We start from the raw sequence: 21546 nt of genomic DNA on the forward strand, positions 1-21546 counted from the left end.
CCAAGAACCCAGCTCTCTACGACCTGGCCGAATGTGCGTTCGGTACGTTCACTGGCACGCAATGGTGGCGATCGCTTAGAAATCTTCATTAGTCGATGCGAGTTCTAAGCCTGCGCCGGGCCGAGCACTATCTGAAGACTTAGTTCGCAGCCGCAACGCAGTGATTAGTATTGCCTCAACCTACTTATTTTCACCGTAACCGGTGGTTGCCACAGTTGATTTAAAATCGTAAGCGTGTTCGTGTGGTGCATACTTTGAGGCGTTTATATATGCTGGACGCATCTGCTTTCTACAGATTGAATCTACCGTTAATGCAGACAAATTTAAACGAAATTGTGATATTTTCTATAATAACATTCATCGAGCTGTATATGCTTGACATGACATTGATATTTTTATACTTTATATGACACACACTGCTTACATTTCTAATGCTACACGAGATGGTCCTTAGGTTATGCTTTACGAAACGGGCAACATCGCATGCTTCAATCACGCGTCCGGAGATTAGAGTTTCCCTGTTTTGTTCGATGCAGCTGCATTAATGTTCTCATTAACTTTGACTTTTTCTTGATCATTGCTCGGTCGGACAAGCGGCACAATCAAATCATGCGCTCGGCTCCATAATCGCTTCCGTGTCGAAGATATTAGAAGTTATGCATTTACATTAGCTTTTTCCAGCACATAAATAAAACAACAAACCCTCACCACGTTCGATAAAAGATTGGTTTTCCTTTTTGCCGCGCTGCAGACCATTACAAGAGTCACTCACTGCGCCGCCAAGTTGCGGTGGGCTAGTAATTTTCGCTCGAAAGTGAGAGGATCGCACCGCGCTGCTGGCGGCCCTTACAAAATGAAAGTGAAACTTTACAAGAGCGCACGCGGTGCGAGAAGAAATGGCACGGGGTCTCACCACCACATCGACACGGCAATCAACTCGCTCGGCTTCTCGCTTCGGCCCGGCTACTCCTTTCGGTTTCACGCACGCACCGCACACACGACAATTCCTGGTGCGTACCCGATGGCGCGGTTCTTTTTCCTCATTCCGAGGCCCCACGCGAAAACAAACTTTCGCCGTTCATCGACACTCCCTTTTCGCAACGCGTCGGTGAGCAGGAGTCGGTGCCTTGGCCCTTGGCGGACCGGTTTTCCCCGCCGCCGCCGTCGACGAGAGTTTTCCCGGGTTCAATCGACTTTAGCTGCTCTGCAATTACTCTGGCTTGCGTTGCGTGATCGCACCCACAGGGCTTGTGGTGGCGCGGGCGCATCAACTTACGGTACCGTCAGACATGCGGCGGCGGCGGCTTCGGCTTCACTGCCACTTCCTTGTGGGCCCCAATTTAGGTTAAGGTCTTTAACCTTTACCATGAACCTCGTGAGTGCGCTCCGAATCGGAAGAACGAAGAGAAAACACCGCCCGTTTCGCCCCACCGGGAACGTCGACGGAATCCGGGAAGTTTTCTCTTCAAACCAACCATCCAAAATCCGTAGCAAAAGTTATCACTCTTTTGGTAGCGGCGAGCGGCAATTTTTGGGCCATACGAAAGACTTCAACGGTACGTTAAGCGACGAGCGTTCGCTCGAATTACGTTACGGTTTTGAAAGCTTTATTCGCAGTCATTTCTCGTGTCCATTATACAAGTATTTCACTAATTAAGTAAAGCATCAGTAAATAAGTATGAGTGGCAAAAATAATTATAAAATGTTTCGATAATTAATAAACGATCCGGCGCTGCTTTCGTACGCGGCAGCAAACGTTTAGCGAAAGTTTTCCGCTAGTAGCTCCACTATGGCCCTTTGACCGTCCGTGCTTTCCCGCCACCGCCGAATGCCCACGCTACCCATCTGTATGCGTTGGCCGATCGCGATAGTAGTGGTGGTGGTGGTAGTGTTCGCGGCCGCGCGTTATGCTCACTCTCTTCCGACACGCTGCGATCGAACGGAGCGGTGGTGGAGCTTCGGTCGGTCGGGATCCCCCCGGCTGGTGGCCCGTCACGCACGTCAGCGCTACTCAGTCTGCCTCGATCCGTCTCGGAATTCGGAAGTGTATCTCGCCGCTCGGCATCCAGATCACTAAACCGCCCCTCCCGGAGCCCGTCCCCCCGATTTCCGATTCCGTTCGTTCGATTTTTGATAGTCCCTGTCCCTGTTTCGATCGTTTGGTCAAACCTCAAACCTGCCGCCGTGTGCTGTGAGTGTGTTTCCGGAGTGTCGGAAGTTTATCCCCACCTCGAAGCTAGTGACTAGGCCCATCTTCTCTGCACCGCTACCGGAAACATAGCACAGCCGCTGTCCACCGATTCCCGATTTCTGAAGAACGACTCCGAGATCTAGCAAAAGAAGCAGAACTGACGCAAAAAGTAAGTTTCCAGCGCGGGCGCTTTGCAGGGCAGCGGAATAGACACGCCGTGACGTTAATATGAATTCACTGCCCAAAAGTCTAAACCACTAAAACCGGATTCGTGTCGTCTAAGGTTGCGGTGCCACGTTGGGGTTTTGTGGCTCAGCTTCACGTTTCTTCGTACCGACAGATTCGATTTAGGTTGGTCGGTTTTCTGCCGCATTTAAAGTTCATGGTGAGCAGGGTCCTAATGTGGCCCGTTGAGGTTCACGCAAACAGTGCGCATATGTAAACACTCGACGTGCTAAGTTGGGTGCTGCTCCTTGGGTGTGGCAAATACGATCGCGCACGCGCGACGATCCTCACTAAGCGTGCCAATAGGGTGCGTCTTTGTATGGCCGGCCCGGTGACCGCTGGCCGCTGGATTTACGTCACCGTTGTGCCCGTTTTAGGAAAAGCGTGAACAAATTGGGCACGTTTCTCCCCCACAATTGCCTTGAGTAGTTCATAAAGAAAGGCACCGATGAAACGCACAATGATGATGATGGACCAAAGTTTCTTCCGGTTTTTACTCCACACGTCTCGTACCAAGCGTAAGCCACAGATTTTCGGCCCTCGCTGTGGCCTAATTTATACTTTCCGTAAATACATAGCGGATATCCTCTGCCATTCGGAGCATTGAATTAAAAGCAAAGGCGGAAAATAAAAAAAAACTAGCTCGCAACTGTTACGCACATTAAGCCATACATTTTAACTCCCGCGTAGCTCGAGCGGCGTAGAAATGGGATTCCCGAGAAGAGTGCTGCGCAGTGGTTTGGCCATCGACATCGAAGCAGGCAGCAAAGTCCACGGGCCCACAGCAAAATGGTGGCGAAGAAAGGTTGAAGCAGCCGATGAAAACTTTCTCTTTTCCGCTGAACCGCGCTGAGGTGAGGTTGGCGACCAATTTACGTGTGCCTATGTGTGTGCACAGTACGTCCTGTGGCCCAGGCCCCCAAGTGGCTTCAGTTCAGGGACCAGTTGTTTCCGTTTTTTGTTGTGTTGTCTCACTAGTGTTACAGGACGTTTGACCAAAAGATGGGTCTCTACAGACCTTTCTGAACCTTGGTTTTCAAAGTGACAGTTAAACGGGGAGTGGGGGGAACGTGTGCAGGTATTATCACGTTAATCGTGGCTCAAGAATCTCGAAAAGTACGACGTACCGGACAAACAAACCGGTTCCGGCACGCGCATGAAAAGGGAAACGCCAATTGCTGGCAGCCGGCAGTGCATTGATCTTGGATGCACCAGAAACTGCAGAAGGGTGTGCAGCAAAGTGGCAAGAAAATCGAGCATTGGCTGCCACAGGGAGCAAGGTCTCCTGGGGCTGTTCAAGAACACCTCCCTTCTGCCCGGTCACGCTTTCGGTACCGCTAGCCAGTCGCAGCGCGCAATTGGGTCAACGGTTGGGTCGCCGAAGAATGTAGGTTACTTTGCCGGCTAGTTTGTTGACCTCCTAGTGGCTGTGGCTAGGGGAAGCATTTTCCGTGCTCTTTCTGTTTCCGAACCGAGACTGGATTGGAGAAGATGCCGCCTCACGTGGCGATGGTTAACCGAATTTAGAAGCGCCAAAAGTTTGCTCGGGGCCCAACATGCACATGAAAGTTTTTTTTATTCAATCATTTTAGAAAGCATTTTAATGGCACCGAACACAATAAGCCATTACGGGGGACATTTAAGGACGATTACGTGGTTTCGGGTGACGCATTTGCGTGGCTTGCTGTGCTTGCGCCAATCCCCCCACCGACGGGAAGTAAAATGGCGTAATTACTTTTGGGCCACATTAAAAACGGCTTGTTCCGTTGCGAATGAAGGTTATCTAAAATAAATAGCGATTAGTCTGGTCGTACGATTGTAAACGGGGTCGAACATTTAACGAACGCAACCACCGGAACACGTGTTATCATATGTAATATGCTTTCGCCGTAATGTTCGGTGTCCAAGGATTTAACGTGATCCGGCAAAAATAGCACGTCAAACGCAAGAAAAGCGTCACAAACGACCCAAAAATGGTTTCGTAATCGTTTCCACCGTAGCTCCCGATGGCGCTAATTTTCGGTAACCTTCATCCGAGTTGATGGAAAGCACCATTGAGAGTCGTCTTCGGCCATCAAACATGGCGCGCATAACATGGGAGGTCAGCACAAAAAGCTACACTTTAAAGCGATTTGCATATCTGGCGGTTACATGGCCTCAGCTCGCCGTCGTCGTCGTCGTCTTCTTAGAGAACGAAATCTCGGCCCACCGTTGAAATAGAAAGTTTTCGAGACTCTGCAAAACTCACATCATCTCACTCCTCGCGTCGTTCGCCACCGGATCTTACAGACACATTAACGTATTATCACTAGCATATCGAACCGGTTCGCATATTGGACCGGATCCGTGCGCCGCGTGGGGCTCTAGCGCCGATATGGTCGCGATGGCCGCGATCTCGCGTCGTTGACGTAAGATCGATGATGTGTGTCAACTGGAGCGGCGCAGTCTCTCTCGCTCCGATGCTGCAATATGCGCGGTTTAACTGTCACCGCAACCGTTTTAAGGCCGCGGCCCTAAACCGAGCCACTACCGGTTGCTGGCGGGCTTACCATGAACCAAAAAAAAGGTCGTGTTCCCCCACGGACAGCCCTACGGTTTTCGCCATTCAAACACTCCAATGGTGAGTGTAATTGGTTGAGCTTTTACCTCGCTACCGGCGATGCTAATGATTTAACCGCCGGGGACGGTAAGCGACGGTCAACCCGTGGTAATTGGTCCGTTATCTCACACAACAGCGAGGTAACAGTTTTTACTCTGCCCCAGACCCAAAAAAACTTTTTCGAATGTCCGAATGCGCATGGCAAAATTCATTTCTCTAGCGATCTTAGGTTATGTTGTCCTTCAATAGAAACCCAATATGGGCCGATAATTAGCGATGCCTTGTTGAGGACCACGACGGCATTGTTGCATACAATCGGTTGTCAAACAAGGACCGCGGAATCATTAAAAGCGTTGACCATTCCTTTACAGGCGCCCATTGATAGCGAGAAGAAAGCGCAACGTGTTACTAATCTAGACTGTTACTAATACACTCGTTGTCTTTTCCACCTCTTCGTCTCTCTAGTGACTCCTACAATCGACCTGAACAAAGCTCCCGAATGCTACGCCCCGTACAGCTTCGCCCTGTCGGACAAGTACAAAATTATGGCCCAGGACGAGCTGCGCGAGGACGACGACATTCGGGAGAGCGCCCTGAAGCAGTTCCGCGAGTGGATTGCCAAACATCCGCTCATCCGGAAGTGCCGCACCGATGCGCCATTCCTGTTGCGCTTTCTGCGCACGAAAAAGTTCTCCATCCCGGCGGCGACGGAGATGTTCGAGAAGTACCTGACGATCCGGCAGGTCTATCCGCACTGGTTCTTCAAGCTGGACATCAACGATCCGGACCTGGAGGCGATCATCGACAGTGGTTATCTGTTCCCGTTGCCGGAGCGTGACGAGCAGGGGCGCAAAATTATCTTCTCCAACGCCGGCAAGTTCGACACGAGCCGGTTCACGTCGGCCCAGCTCATCAAGATCCACTCGATGGTGCTGGAGGCGCTGCAGGACGAGGAGGAGTCACAGATTGCCGGCTATATCCACGTGACGGACGACTCGGAGCTGAACATTGGCTTCCTCGGCATCTGGTCGTTCACCGACATCCGCAACCTGGCGCACTGCGTCCAGAACTCGCTGCCGATGCGCCAGAAGGAAAACCACTTCGTGAGCCTGCCGTCGTTCGCGAACAAACTGTCCGAGTTTATCCTGTCCGTGTTGAGCGAGAAGCTGCAGAAGCGGGTGTTCGTGCACCGCGGGTGGGACGAGGCGAAGACCAAGATTGACCCGAAGCTGCTGCCGAAAGAGTACGGCGGAACCGTCCCGATGGCGGATTGCATTGCCCAGTTCAAGAAGCAGCTGAAGGAGCGTCGCGACATGGTGCTGGCGCTGGACGAAATGGAAATTGAGGTCAACAAGAACACGATCCCGTGGGCCGATAGTTCGGATGCGGATATAGCGGCCGGTGTTATCGGCAGCTTCCGGAAGCTGGAGGTCGACTGAGTGGACTTCTTTTATTAGGATTCCAGTGTTGTTTCTCTCTCTCTCTCTCACACACACACAGATTTGTTGGACATTTCGTAGGATAGACTAGTAAATGTTTGTTGTACTTGTTTTAGTAGCTTCGGAAGGCCGCGACGCTTAGTCCGCTTAGGCCGTTAGGGTGATGTTATGATAAGTAAAGCCGAGCCGCGAGTGCTCGACACTCGCCACGCCGGGAAAGGTGGAATACAGTTACCAAAACAGACGACTGTTTGTACTTGACGAACATGCCTCCGGTGGGCAGTTCACCAATGACGGACCGGTCGCGTTATTTCTTAATCGCCTCCAATAGCAGCCAATGCTGGCAGGCGCTACTTTCGCCCTCCTACTCTCTCCGCCTGATGCAGATGATTAGTTAAGACGCTACTACACACAATATGATAAACACTAATCGCGCTGTGATCGATGATTGACGGCCGATCGATTGGGTTGTCCTCCTACTACTACTGCGCTACGGATGCGCATCGTGCTTGGCAGAATCTAAATTATTATCTACTCCGCATCGCGGCAAGAGTTTGCTGCCAATCGTAACAATCAATGTGCAGAATTGTAATCGTAAAATGCTTAAAAAAATGGAACGAAAAATATAATCATCAATTTCCCTGCCAACTTCGGGTTTTTTATTTAGCATCGATAAAATCAAATTGATCGTAAACCTTTCCGCAGCTGGTTTAGGGCCCTTTGGGTGCTTCAATATTTAGTATTATTGGGTTTATAGATCAACAACACGCTTTTAGTAACTGTTTCACACCTCGGTGAACGCTAAGTATCGCTGAAACGCGTTTACACGGATCGATAACTTTTCAGTCAGTTTTGCACCCGTCTCGATCCGTCCGTGTCTGCTAGAGCGCTATATTTTCAGATCCTGTAAGTTCTGCAAGATCGTGCAAGTACTGTTCTTAATGTAGATAAAGTTTTGATAGAGAGGTTTAGGAATATCTTAATAACCATTAACCATCAAAAAGAAGTTAATGTCGCAAAACTAGACACACATTGTAGAGTTACATATCAACAACTTTTGGTACTTTATAATTGATTTAAAGTACCTGCCTCTTGCTGGGGATATTTGGGAGGTTGGGAGGTCTGGGAGAAGAAGCTTTGGCATAAATGTTTAATACAAGATATGGTAACACGTGCAAGAATATCTTCCAGAGAGAACAACTTACAAGACACTTTCATGCGGGCAATACATAGCAATGACCATAAAATTAGTTCTCTTTCATTGGATCATAGACAGCGAACAAATCATAACTTAGTTTTCCTGATAGTTAAAAATTTGTTTTTCATGGGACAAAAACGTTCAAAAAGTCCATAGATTCTTCCTAAAACCAAATATGTCGGCCTATCGGATACAAATTCCCTATACTGCGACCGATCGTTGTGGCGCCTTTGGTTAGGCAACCCGTCTAGCTTCGAAGAGCTCGATTATTTTATTCGAGCAACGCGTTTTTGACATTGACCTCGAAGTTCCGGATCCTTTTCTTGGCCATTCTCTTTCGCTTGTGGAGCACGAAAGCAGCCCCCTTCACAAGCCACTTTCTTCCGTTTTTTCGCCTCCAAAAATATTAAGCTCAAACTTCAAACAGTAATTCCGGTTTAGTGCGGTTACTTCACTGCAAGTTTTCCGAACGTGCCAGCCTGAGTCTAACGCAATTACAAAACCAATCCATCGATCACCTTCTTCGGCAGCACCGATGACACATCGGTGAACTGGCACGTCGCTCATTACGGGGACCTTTAACCCACACGCCCCGGGAGGGTGGCCAGGCGGAATCTCAATCACACCCTCGATCGCGTGGCCTTCAACTAATTTGGTTCCTACCGAGACGATGCAATCGTCGGGCGCACGATCAACGTACGCGCTGCGTACTCTCTCGCCAGAGATACATTCCAATTCATCACCGGTCGACACAACGGTTGCGACACCTCGGGCTAGTGCTGACGCTTTTCCTCTCCCGCCGGCGCCGGTGGGTGCCAACTCCTTTCCTAAAGGATTTCCAAACCTCACGGATGACGATCAGCGTAATCAATCTTCAGGTCGGTCGAGCTTAATTAACGTATTGTAAATGGCTGAAAACAGACCCCGATGCTCATCGCTGCAATGCAACTGACCCGTTCGAATGTGTTGCGATGTAACATGCGATCGACAGGTAAAGGTTTGAACGTCCTCTACCGATTGGAAATTTCTCTCACACACAAGCTGCAGATCGTTATTAGAAGCCGAAGCTACCAATCATTCTGATTTGAAGTTTACCATGAGATAATCGCTTACACCAATCATTTCTTTTTTTTCTGGACGGGACGAGACCGTCGTTAGCTCTGTGGGCTCTGTGGTGGGAGTCACGATCTCACCCCGCATAAACGAGTCGAGCGTGACATATTTTCCATACCTTTGTCCGAGCCAAACCGTAATTGGAGACAAACAATGCCCCGGGAGCTGCCCCCGGGAGATCCCGAGCGATCGCGCGATTATCGGCCAACAGGGGTGGCAGTGGGTTCACTTCCTTCTTCTGGGCGACGAAAAGGGCCATAATCATGCATCGTTTCAGTAAGGGCTGCCGCGAGTGTGCTGTCACTTAATGCTTTTCGCGAAAGGAGCGAAATTTCGTTTTCACACTTCACAGCACCCGACTGCCGAGCGATCGTGCTGGTGCTGGGGCCCTAAAACGTGATAGCCAAACCCTAACGGAGGCCCCTTCCCTCCGGCCGATCGCAATCGATGACGCAATAGCGGAAACTTGTGCACGATCATGTAAACACCGAAGGAGGATAAGCAAACACAATACGCGATTTCGGAGAACTGTTCTTTTATTGACATTTAACTAATCACGTTTAACTACATACAGAGCGGGTTTCTACGGGGAATACACAACACATTAACGTGGGAGAGAGCCAGCGCGTCCCGGTGCCTAAACGCGGCGGCCCACCCGGCACCAGAACCTGTGCAACTCCGGCAACCGGTCTCCGAGCTCCAAGAGGCGCAGATAATTGCAGAGTCCTCGTCCTCGTTGTCGTCGTCGTCGATGTTGGTTAACTTCATAATTACATACAACCTGACCCCCGCGCCCGGGGGCCGAGTCCATTCTTTCTCTCACTCTCTTGTTAGTCAGGAGGTGGGTTAACGCGGTCACGCGTCACGCTCTCGGGGGCCCAACTCTCGATCTCTCAACCTCAGCTACTTGCAACTACCGAACAACTTAATCAATAAATACTTGGGAGGCCCCCGCCGCCCGCTCGGCTCAGGATCCTCCGACTACCGTGGGGTGGCGTACCGTGGCGCGGGACATAATACTTGCTCCTGCGGACGGCGTTTGCATCACCATCTTCGACCATCATCACCTCGGTGGCCACGATCGCCTGGGTTCGATGGTTTGGTATCTCAAATGTCACCATCTATTTTGTGGTGTCGGGTAGATGGCGCAAAAACAAATTTGCCATAGCCGTTGCCGTTTTTTTGTTTGTGTTCGAAACCGAGTGCGGAGTGTCGCCCCATCGAGTGGCTTAATTATTTGCCGACGCTATCGGGAGGATGCGAGCGAATGAGGATGATGATGCGGATGATTTAAAACGGAAAAGTCAAGCAAACGGTGCGGTACGATTTACGACTCGCCTTGCATAATCTTGCCGGGATGCGCAAAAACCGCTTCGACTAACTGACGATCGGCCAGACCACTAGGATGCTCTCTCTCGCTCTCTCGCTGGTCGGGTCGGCCAGGTGAAAAGATCCGTCATCAGCAGCCACAACAAACCACAACAAAACTGAAAACGAAACCACATGCATTGCGCCAAGCAACCTACGCCTCTACTGGGCGACAGTACTCTGGGGAAGTTGAAGTGCGAAAAAGAAAAGTGTGGTTTGCGTGCGATCCATCCACTCTTTTCAATCGTTTAACAGACGGCTCTATTGGTTTACAACAATTACGTTAAATGAAATTGGGCACCCGCGGGTCGGTGCGCTCCAAATTGGGGGCCTAATAGATTTCGTCGAGCCCTGGGCGATCCATCATCCTGGCGGCTGCGTGTGGTTATCTCTGCGCGCCCTAGCCCTGCGTGTTTTGCAAAGCCCTCCACCATTGCGATTGCGCACTGACGGTATCACGATCACCGTTAGAAACGCGCCCCCCCCCCGAGAGACGGTTGATGATGATGGAGCAAGTACCCAAATCCATTCGTGGCCCCAGTATCAGTTCCCTGCGTTCAGAGGGGTCGTCCGGGCAGCCGGTGTTAGGGTTTCGGTTAAATGCAATTAGGAAACTGAGACCCCCACCCCACGGCGAGGAGGTTTCGTCCAAGACACGCCCGTCAGTCCGCCGGCGGCGCATCTGGAACGCCGCAGATCGGTGAGGAAATCGGCCATTTTTCTCTAGGTTTTTATTATGATTTGGACTCCGGCTGAGGCCTTTTCAATTCACTCGGTCGTTACTCGGAAAAGCATTGCGGGGTTGGCGATTGGACTTAATTGGGCGATTCGGGCAACTCATCGCGCACCGTTCCAAATTGCCACAGTTTATGCGCGCGATCGGCTTCACGCGGCTCGATCAAAGCTGCTTGGGTTTCTTCTGAATGGACGCACCGAGCCCAGTGCCAAGTTTTGGAAGCGAGAAGTGTATGTTTTGATAAGCATTCTGCGCATTACTGCGTACTGTTTGCGTGCGGGCCCTTGTCGAGATCTCGGGTTTGGCCCCAGACGAAAAGACGCGTGCCTTCGCAGCATAGTTGGCCATTTTGCCAGGTAAATAAATAAGATCCGACCGAACTGTGGGCCGTTTGAGGTCACCGTCGGCGGCGGCCGTTGCATCATCGGAGACAATCTCTTGACGGGACTACGCACGCAATAATAAATCATTAAACGGGGCACGCTGCTGCTGCTGCACAATTGCGCTGATCTCCGACCAAGAGGTTAGGTTCGCAAAACCTTACCACAAACAATGGAGACCACTAAGACCTCTCTTTCGGGGGGCGGGAGGCCACAAAAATAAACGATTGATTCGAGTGGCGGCTGCTGGGTGCAATATGGCGTCACCAACTCACTTTTTGGGGGAACAAAATTCAACGACACACACACCTGGCACCTGCCTTCCCGCCGATGCGCCTTAATTACCTCACTGCGGAAACGGAACCGCCGGCACCTTGTAGTGGTACCCATCGGCTTCGAGCGTGTGCGAGGGCACGATCGCCGTCGGCACATCGAGTGCGTTGTCCGGCGTTTCGTAGTTGTAACCACCATCGTCGTCCGGTTCCGCTATCCTCGGACGCACTTCCGACCCGTCGGCACTCGATTCGATCGGCGCGGTCGTCGTCGCCGGGGAATCTGTGGCCGCCGGGCGGTACGTCGTGATCGTATCGTTGGGCGCCGCCGACGTGGTGGTCACCGATGACAGCAGATCGATCAGCGATGGCACGGTTGGTTCGTCCGGCGAAATCCGGGCCTCGATCGGTGGTGCCGGTGTTTCGGAGGATGGCTGTTCCGTCGGTTGGTTCGTGGTGACGGTGGTGGACGGTGTGGCGGGTGTTGTACTGGTCGAGGAGCCGTCCTCATCTGGCCCAAAGCCATCCTGGGGCGCGATACCGCGGTTCACCTCCTGCATCTGATTGATCAGCGAAATCACGGACGAGGCGTCCGCTTGTGGGGTGGCCGTTTCCCCGTCCAGAACTGTGGTGCTACTGACGGTCGCGGTGCTCGTGGGCTGCTCATCCTGCTGCTGCGTGGTGCTGGGTTCGATTGTGGCCGACGTTGTGGTGGTTCCAACAGTCACTTCGTTATCGTCTGTATCGGAGCGACCGCGGACGATAATCTGAAAGCCGCCCGCACTGTCCGGCGGTAGATACTCAGGGGCGGCCGTTGAAGGAACTTCCGTGGTCGGCTGTGGCCGTACCACGGTGGAGACGGACGCGGACGCATCCGGATAGACGGATGGTGGTTCCGGTGCGCGAGTAGTTTCGGTCGGGGTCTGGAACGTTGTGCTAATGCTGGTCGTGGATGGTTCGGGAGTCGTTGTAGTTCCCGGTCCCTTGGGAACCACCAGTTCCGGGCGCGGTTTGGGCGGCAGGTATTCAAGCGAAGCCTTCGGAGTGGTCGTGGTGGTCACTTCCGTCGTCGTCGCCAGCTGATTAATGTCACTCGGTTCACCGACCACTTCGTTGATGTTGGTCGGCAGCATTACCTCGGGCGATTTGTAATCGTAGCCATCGGGTGGCTGGCTGGTGCTGGACACGGCCAGACCGCTAGTGTACGGAACCGCCGTAGTGGTCAGCTCGGTCGTAGTAGTTGTCGGAGGTGGTGTGGTCGAACTTGTGGCAGGATAGCTCGGAGACACCACCTCGTTCACCGCGATCGTCTCTTGGCCATCATCCGGTGGCAGATACTCGGGCGCCTGGGTCGACACCGGGCTCACTAGATTCGAGTCCGGGTGTACGTCGAGCGGCAGCTCCGGCTTGTCGTAGTTGTAACCGGGTCGATCTTCCAACCTTCGGAACGGGGACGGTTGGTTCTCATCCAGTGGAAACAATGCGAACGGCACCCCGGCCGAACCGTCCTTCCCGGTCACGCTGGCTTCGAAGACGTTTTGACGTTTCTGCTTGTCCCCGGCGGTGGACTGCTTCTTCAGCAGGTGCGACACGTCCGGCTTCGCAAGGCAGCACAGGCTCAGGAGGCCGCACACGGTCGCTAGTGTGAGAAGTTTCCACGTCTGGAAGGACAGCAAAAGGACGGAGATGGACGCCAGATCAGCTCTCGATCAAAAACAATCACCCATTCACCCCCGAAAGTGGCAATAAAATGACCTGTGGCAATTAAATGGCGTACTTTCTTCTGGCGACAAGGCGTGGACCACGTGCCACGGTGTTTCATCTTCACCACCAGCTCTCGTGGAGCGCTCCTTTCACCACAATTAGCAAATCGTGTTGGCCACCGGCCTGGCCAGCCCGAACTCTGAGAGGTAGCGAATCAGAAGTTATGCAAAAACAGCAACCAAATGGATACGATCGGCGCCGGTTTCCATTCCCTCCCGCCGTGAACTTTCCGCGCGATCCGTGGCACGAAGCGAGACCATGTTGCAGTCGCGCATATCAACCCACGACACACGAGTCGGTCGAGTGTCTCGCCGAAAAACGTAATTTGATAGACACACTGCAGCAGCAGCACTAAGATGCTCCCCAAGCCAATAGACACACCGCTCGGTGTGCCCTAAGTGGTGCTACTCACCTAAATCCCGGGGGCCCCTGACTGCTTCTTCGCCTAATCCGTCGCTATCGCCGACGATCGACGATCGAAGGATGAGTCTGGTGCGCGCGTGTGAGGCACATACCAGAAGGCCTAACCTAAGCATCGGCCTCCCCCCCGGAATGGCCCCGAATGGGAGTCTGTCTGGGAGTCTGTGAAAGTAAAAGCACCGTCGTCGTCGGCCGTCGAGTAGCTCATCATCTCGTGCGGGGCCCCGTGGACGTGGAAAGTAGGTTTCTGAAACGGTTACGATTCATCCCGCACCGTGTTCCATTCCAGTCTAATTTTTTTTTCGGCAGCACCGGCGGCGGCCCCCGGAGCGGACCACCGTACTGTTGTGTAATGCACCCTCTAACAGGCGGGTGCATCACCGGATATTTGGGCAGACCTGGTGATGCGTTTAGCATACGAACCGAAGCCGCGCGAAGGCCACCCATCATCAAATCACCCCTCAATTGTCGGGGTCCAAAAATGGCGAACCGCCTCTGATTCTGTCTGTGTGACCTTTCTGGTGCCCCCCCTCCCACGGGTGGCGGGAACTAGGTCTACAATCTGTTTCTCCAATTTATCCGATCGAATTTTCTGTACCGTCGGTCATCGGAGCTTCGGTGCGTAACTCCCAGCCCGATCTTGAGCTCAGGTGGCGATCCCAGGAGACAGACGCCATTGTCGATATGCAACGGTTGTTTTATTGATTAATGACCGTCGGCTGTCGGCAAAATTAGGTGCGCCAATTAGTGATGACGGAATGGGTTGACGCGCAACAATTGTTCTGTCTCAAGGTAGTGGACTAACATCGTGAGCCGAGTGCCGAGAGGTTCTAGTATGATTGGCGGTCCGTTTGGTTCGTCTCAAACTCGTGGCTCACTCGAGAAAGGCTTATGCAACGTCGTCGACTTCTAACCACAAACCACCGAACGCTTTGGACACTTTTCGCACAGTGAAAAGAGAAAGATGGAACTCGCGGTGCTTGCAATTCCCCCGGCCCAAAATCGTAGAGGACAGCCTGCGGGCGATCTAGTGGGAAAATCACAGTTCCCGGTCCCGAACATTGGTCATTCACGCACGCATTCGCTACTCACCCAGACCCCTGGCGGCCACCGTGTTTTCCCTTTCACTGTGTGGCTTTGCAGAGAGGCGCATCTCCCGCAAAACGGGTCAGCACACACACCGTACATCACATAACCGAACGTTCCCCCATAAACATTTCCCTCTGTGGCATCGATATCACCGCGCAGGCTCGTGATCGATCGGCCGAGCGAAGAACCTTGCGGCGGCCGACTCAAAGGTCTCCCGGTTTGGAAGCACAGGAAGTTGGGCGATGGATGGTCGTGCTGGTGGTCGTTTTCTTCCACCCGTTTCCAGAGAGTCAGAAGAGCCGCCAGCATTGCATAACGGACCCCGGTCGAAGCGATTTCAAAGATCGCGACCTAGCGTGGAACGCGGGCGCATTGTTACTCGTCCATCGCACCATCGGGGAAAAGCGGTTTGGGAAAAGGTCCTAAAGGCGTTTGAACGCCCCGTGTGAACAGCCGGCTGGCCTTTGTGCAGTTCCGTCGTTTGTTGGGTTGCGGTGTCGTTTGCTCACAGTCACAGTATGCTATGCGTCTACTTACCATCGTTTATCACGTTCAACTGAGCACTTAAGAAGGTCCTTTCTCTGGGGGCGCACAAAGCACGGTACCGATGCCAGTCTCGGTCCACAACGCACAAAGTCTGTCACTAGAGTCCACTGAAAGCCGCACGTCAAACACGTGGTTCTCGGTCACTTAGCCACGATCATCGATCACCTTCACTCCTGGGGCGGCCAGAACCGAACCAGTCCACCAAACAACACGGAGGAACGTCTTCCCTTTATTTCGTTAACTTTCGACGGACCACCCGGGTCCGGACGCACGGTGATGCTCGTACCAACAGCGAACGAATGAAGCGCAGGACTCTTCAGTCGACTAGCTTTATATGGCCTGTACCGCTTGTCTCGAGCCCCCGCCACAGCATCGGAACGAACGGCAGCTCAGTTCTCCCTCTCCCTGTGGAAGGGAGCCTCGATCACACGGCGCCACCGAGCCAGCGACGGGTGGCGTGGATCCTTCTGCCGAAAACTTTGTCAGTTTGGGCCGGCCGGGAGATCGCGACGATCGTCGGCCGGTATCGTCGTGCTCGGTGCGTTCTGTGGTGTGGCCACCGCAAAACCGAAGTCGAAACCATCGTGGGAGGGAGCCACGATCGGCCTCTGTTTCTCCGCTCTGTATCTCGCTGGTCTCTCGGTGGGCTGGCTGGCTGCTCATCTTCGCGCATTTAATAGCTCGTGCCAAAATCTCGTCATAAGCCTAGCTGGGCACTACGCCCGAATTGGGACACCCATCAATTAGCTATCACTTCAGACCGAAACTATCCAGATGGCCCCCCAGCGATCAGGGTTGAGTCCCCTGGGACAATGATCAAAATGTCAACGAGCTATAACCATTTCTACGGCACGGATGCTTTATCGCCCACTTGGATGACATTATGCCTGTGTGTGGCCAGACCGGCTGCAAATCTTCCCCATTGTCAACGTATAGGAACTAGGACACCGACGGATCAAGTCAACAAATATTTGGGAGAGTTTCTGTCGAGAGTTTGAGGCTCTTATCACGTCTGCTATACACGGAGAACCTCGATCCAGCCAACACCAGCGATCGCGGTGATTGAAACATCTGTTACAGGGTGACGCAGAAATCCACGCAACCACTCCAGGAGGTGCATCAGAAGATTACATTGCGGTCGATGCTCATCCGATCGTTTATTCGCTTCCCTTTCCGTTTCGGTGCCGTGCGGTGCTGGGGGTGACGTGGGCTCCCAGGCATTCGCGCCAAAGGCGTTCAGTCATCCCGGGTCCTCGTGCCGGTTCCTTCTTGGTGGTAAGTTGTGGCGCTGGTAGCCTGACTTTCTTGACCGATCTTCGCACGGTGATCGATCGGTTTGCAGATCGGGGGCCATCTCGCTCCTTTCGCGCATCAAATATGCACGCGCGCAGCGGACGCAACGCAACGATTATGCAACGCGGGGCCACACGGTGACAAAAACGGTCGATGCGCATGCACTTTTTGTGCAGCAGACGCAATGCGCCGGCACGCGCCCGCACTCCCGGGTTCCTAGGGTTGTATCATCATCGGAGTCCTGACGCCACCGAGCGCTCGCGCGCCTCCGATCATGATTTATGGCGGTCCATTAAAATAAGGAGTCTGATGGCCTTTGCCCACCGCTCGGATTGCAACACCGAAACGTGCCGACAAACAAATATTTTAATGTGATCAGTTGACTGACATGCAAATCATACTTTTCACGCTCCGATTTGCCGATGGTCTGACGGACAGGCGGACGGACGGATGGGCGCCACCCAAAAAGCCGTTGCCGATATTGACTTTCGGTTGACCGTCAATTGAATTGTCAACCCGCAAATCGTGACGGGTATAAATCACCTGCGCGCACTGAGAATGGCCGCGGCCAGGAATTCTGCCGTGCGTGCTGCTTCGAATATTGTAAAAGTTTTCACACATTGCACCACACATTACAGCGCGAACAATGCGTATAAATATTAATCGTCTGCAGATCAATCATCGGCCGCGAGGAGTGAAGGCACAAGCTACCGTTTGGCGCGACTTTCGAAATACCCACGCGCTCGTCAGGTCAAATCGATCCTGACACCGCGTATCCGCATCGCGCGCAGACGCGATTTTGATGCTCATTACTTATCGGCTGCGATTCGATCCTGTCTTGATTGGGTTCTACGGCCCTCAATCTGCTTAATTATTATTCTATTGTACGTCTACGGCAGCATCGTCAACCCCGTCAGGTGGTGACTGCATCGAATTAAGTTCTCCCTTCGGTGACAAATGCCTAACGTATCGCGCCTTACGTTATTCCCTTTTACGCCACTGAGCTTCGAAAGGGCCCCCGGCGGACGGATGTGTTTAAAACTTTGTGTGGGCAGTTATGGTACTCGACCCTGACCGTAAGCAGCACCGACAGCACAGGCAACAGCGGAAAAGTAATCCTGCTGCACAAGGTTAGGAAGATCAAAGGGTACGGCAAGATCACGACGATACGATCGCCTCTAGCGCGAAGACGACAGTTTGATAGCGTCTTTGATACTGGGGCGAGCATCGAGCAACATAACAAGGTCCGCGTCGCCGGCTGCGGAATGTAACACACCTGAATCGTCGAGCTGGGAATTGTGTTTTATGGTAATGTCCCGTTTGTCTTATCGCCCAGGTCGCGAAAGAGGACGCGCGCGCGCGCGCGTAACCGAGGAGGTTTTGATTTCCAATTCCTCCACTAGGATCAACCGAGCGAATGTGGGTCAGATGGCACACTTACAGCAGGAGGTTTTCCCACTGATCAACTGGAGCACCCTATCGACGGGCGCGCAATTAAATGTCAATACGGACGAACCTGAATAAGCTTGAGCACTGCGTGAGAAAACGATAACAGACGCCGGCAAGTGAGCTCTTGAAAAACGCGGGACTCCGGTATGACTCCGGCAGCGGTGTTGGGAAACAGCGCAACTGTGGTCCCCCAGTGTAGTGTTTTCCATAATAATGTCATTAAACTTGACTGTAGGGTGCTTTAGGGGGCGCACAAGAATCTCCCTTTTCGAGGTCGAGCGAACTGAGGGCCCCTCACAGCCCTTTGGAGAGCAGACACATAATTACGAGCTCGCGCGCGCGCGCCTCAGCCAAAGTCCTAGGCCCACTTACGGCTAGGTACTGGTGACCTTATGATACGCGGCGTTATGTATCGCGGAGATCGGAATCGATCAATGGATGCGCTCGCCTGTCACAACGGAGGCCCGTACGAGCGATGCGTCGCGAGTTCCCATGCCGGACCAGTCGGACCTTAAACGCACCGCAAATACGCACTACGGGCCCAGAGTTCGCAGCCTCCACAGCGCTCCAGCGCAAGCTGGGGTCCATCTTTGGCCACGACCACGGCCGGGAAGACGTAACCGCGAAACGTGCTGCTCGCGTATGCAGTTTTCAGTCCGGCTTCCTCCAACCCCCCGGTCCGGCCCTATGCTATTTGCTACGGGATCGCGCGAGCATAACTTTTTAGCATAGATGAATAGTAATCATCCCACACGGGGGAGCCACCGTCGCAAATGCGCGCCCGCCGGGTTCGCTACGCCCAGCGTCAGAGCGCCAGCGGCTCAATAGTCGATGCTGCGGATGGATGGGTTATGTCATCGCATTTGGGGGGCAGTGTCGCAAAAAAAAACCAAAAAAGGACGGAATGACAGAAAAACGCAAAAATCACGCTCCGTTCGCGGCCCGGGAAGAGATGAGCCGTATGGTAATGAGACACATTTTTAAAATGTAACATATTACTTCACATGGAGAAGACCAGCGGACGAAGGAAGCGAAGGACGGAGTCCCACAGACCGATTAACCCACCGCCACGGGCGACGGGACCCAGCATCCGTTACGCATCAGGCCGGCGCGACTGGTGGCGCAGCTTTGCCCTCAGGTTGTTGAACTATTTCGAAAAGCCTGTGGACGTATCATTACCCACTCGCGGGGTATGGTCAGTTGTGGTCTGTTTATACCACAAAAAAATAAACCATACGATCGGTCAGCCCGGCTCGGTTATTTTAAAGTAATTCAAGTTCACCGGTCGGCTGTGTGTGGCTGCGAGCCAATGAAATTGATACCTGTGTGTGTTGAATGTTTGTGATTGCCGTGCACAAACACCACTTACCCAATCACCCAACAAATTAGCATTGACCCTTAGCGTTGGTATGCACTTTCGCGTACTAATACGCCACGCAGCGATCTCGAACCATCGCCGATCACCGGTGATTTGAGTGAATGACGTAGTTTGGCAGGCCCAAAAATTCTACGTCTTCCAAATAGACAGCATAAATCACGAGGATTGGGACTCATCGGAAAATCGTGCCGTGTTTAAGTGAAATGAAACGCACGTTGCTGCTTCGTTCAAAATGCGCCGAAAAGCGTTCAAAAGATGCCGAATGGGCAGCAGCTTTTACACCGGGCGGCGTACGTGCCAATCGTGTATCGTGAATCGTGAAGTGAGAGAAGGTCCCGGTGAAGTGAGAAGAATGTATGTTTCCAAACCTTCCAAGTTGAAAGACTTGAATTTAAATATACCATATATAAAATATATTTAGAATATATTCATTGTATTTATTTTTTTTTATATTTTTACTGATTACCAAATGATTGTTCTATTGACAAAATGTGTCAAGTTCATTAAAAAAACTGTTCCTGTTTTGCTATGTGGCAAATGATTTCAATCTAATTGGCATCAAAATTGGCATTGGGGAAAATGGCACCTAATTTCTTAAGTTCGATAGACGTTGAATGTTTAAACATTGGGGAAAAAATAGCAGTTTTCTTTTCAAGTTCGCCACGTTTGATTATGCTGAGAAATATTATTCGCCGAAAAAGATCAATCGCCAATTCGTTGAGCGAGATAAAAAGTTTTATCAGTTCTCTTTCAAAATAATCCGAAATATTTGCGAATACAATACTATAACATGTTACTATTACTATATATATTGCTTAAAACTTAACGTATTAATTAGAATTGCTTAAATAACTATTTACAGCGTTTCGGAATTCTATTCTCTTCTCCTGAGGCATCTTAAATGTTTTGATGCCCACATACTGCCACTGGTGACCAATTTTCTCCCACCGGTGACCAATATCAGGTTGATCTGTTTTGTTTTTGATCTATAAATAATAATAAGTAAGTTAATGTAAAATCAATATAGAAATTATCCAGCTATACTCACTTATGATTGGTGTGCTGTTAGTGTTTAAGGGTACTAGGGGAGGTGGAGATAGGCAAGAACGGGAAGGAACAGCATAGAATGCAGAAGTGGCTAATAATAAATAACAATAATAAGTTATTTTACATTCAATATTGGAATTAAAGTGCTGTCTCTACTCACTCATGATTGGTGTGCTGTTCGTGTTGAGGTGCGCTAGGGCAGGTGTGTTCTCTTGCAGATGTGCTGTTTTTTGTGCATCTGTAATAAAATAATAAGTTATTTTCCGTTCAATATTGAAATAATATTACTGTCTGTACTCACTGATGATGGACTGATTGGTATCCTTATAGTGTTTAACAGTACTACGGGTGCTGGTGATAGAGATAGAAGACCCCTTCGAGTGGTGGCTTTCGGTTATCTGGGTTTTTGCGTTTGGGTTTGAGGTTAGAGGATTTCGAGTTCTGCGGCGCATGTGGGTTAGGATGGGCTTTAGGACGTTGCAACAGTGCGTTCGCAACAACTCATGGTGCGGGTTTCTACTATTTCTTAGGTAGCACTTACTCGCCCGCGAACGCACTTTCAACCACATTTTTATGCATTTTTCAAGCGGCAGCCCGACGTCTGCCGCCACGGCCTCCCAGGCTTCATTTCGGGGTGGGACATCTCTACAGAAGGACTTCAAAACAGGATAGCCAATCACGGATTGTGCCAATTTTATCTCCTCGTTAGTTAACTGAGACATATCACAACAAACTGAAACTGAGCAATCACAACAAATAACAATGAACTGGCGACCTGGAACGGGCGAAATCCTTCGATGGCAACACTGCTCACTTTTCGCCCGTCACTCAGCTCACGCATTCAAGTATAGGCGTTGTTCATTCGAATGAGGTTCAGGTTCGAATGTGAGATTCGAATGTGAGATTCAGAGTCAGAGTCAAAAACATCGTGGTTGAGTTCGGACGCATTTTCGTGCGTTCCGTTTAGACCGGTTCTTATACTGTGTTGTGTGTCCGCAACTTTGTGCAACATTCCAACCCGCGTGTACTTGGGGGTGGT

At 51.6% G+C, this 21546-nt stretch overlaps 2 protein-coding genes and 1 long non-coding RNA gene across 3 annotated transcripts; 1 reads left to right on the forward strand and 2 right to left on the reverse strand.

Annotated features, from left to right (window-relative positions):
* The first annotated feature begins 2143 nt into the window (after positions 1-2143).
* On the forward strand, positions 2144-7047 carry LOC128278039 (clavesin-1-like). Its single transcript, XM_053016675.1, has 2 exons — positions 2144-2360; positions 5481-7047. Coding segments are annotated over exons 1-2 (975 nt in total). The 5' UTR covers positions 2144-2359; the 3' UTR covers positions 6455-7047.
* Positions 7048-11595: 4548 nt separating this feature from the next.
* Positions 11596-13343, reverse strand: LOC128279197 (mucin-2-like). The gene is made up of 2 exons (XM_053017916.1): positions 13299-13343; positions 11596-13182 (listed from the first exon to the last, which is right to left on the reverse strand). Exons 1-2 carry the CDS (start codon positions 13341-13343, stop codon positions 11596-11598), a joined length of 1632 nt encoding a protein of 543 aa, XP_052873876.1.
* Positions 13344-19975: 6632 nt separating this feature from the next.
* Positions 19976-21182, reverse strand: LOC128268370 (uncharacterized). Its single transcript, XR_008269138.1, has 4 exons — positions 20809-21182; positions 20668-20745; positions 20509-20598; positions 19976-20446 (listed from the first exon to the last, which is right to left on the reverse strand). It is a non-coding gene; the product is annotated as an uncharacterized LOC128268370 (long non-coding RNA).
* Positions 21183-21546: the final 364 nt, after the last annotated feature.

Source organism: Anopheles cruzii, chromosome 2, assembly GCF_943734635.1.
Source record: "Anopheles cruzii chromosome 2, idAnoCruzAS_RS32_06, whole genome shotgun sequence".
NCBI lineage: Eukaryota > Metazoa > Arthropoda > Insecta > Diptera > Culicidae > Anopheles > Anopheles cruzii.

Bases quoted from the DNA above. Each gene is read 5' to 3' on its own strand.
- LOC128279197 (XM_053017916.1), bottom strand. From the start codon at position 13,343: ATGAAACACCGTGGCACGTGGTCCACGCCTTGTCGCCAGAAGAAA. The intron at 13,183-13,298 runs GTACGCCATTTA...CTGTCCTTCCAG, and splicing joins CGCCTTGTCGCCAGAAGAAA to ACGTGGAAACTTCTCACACT.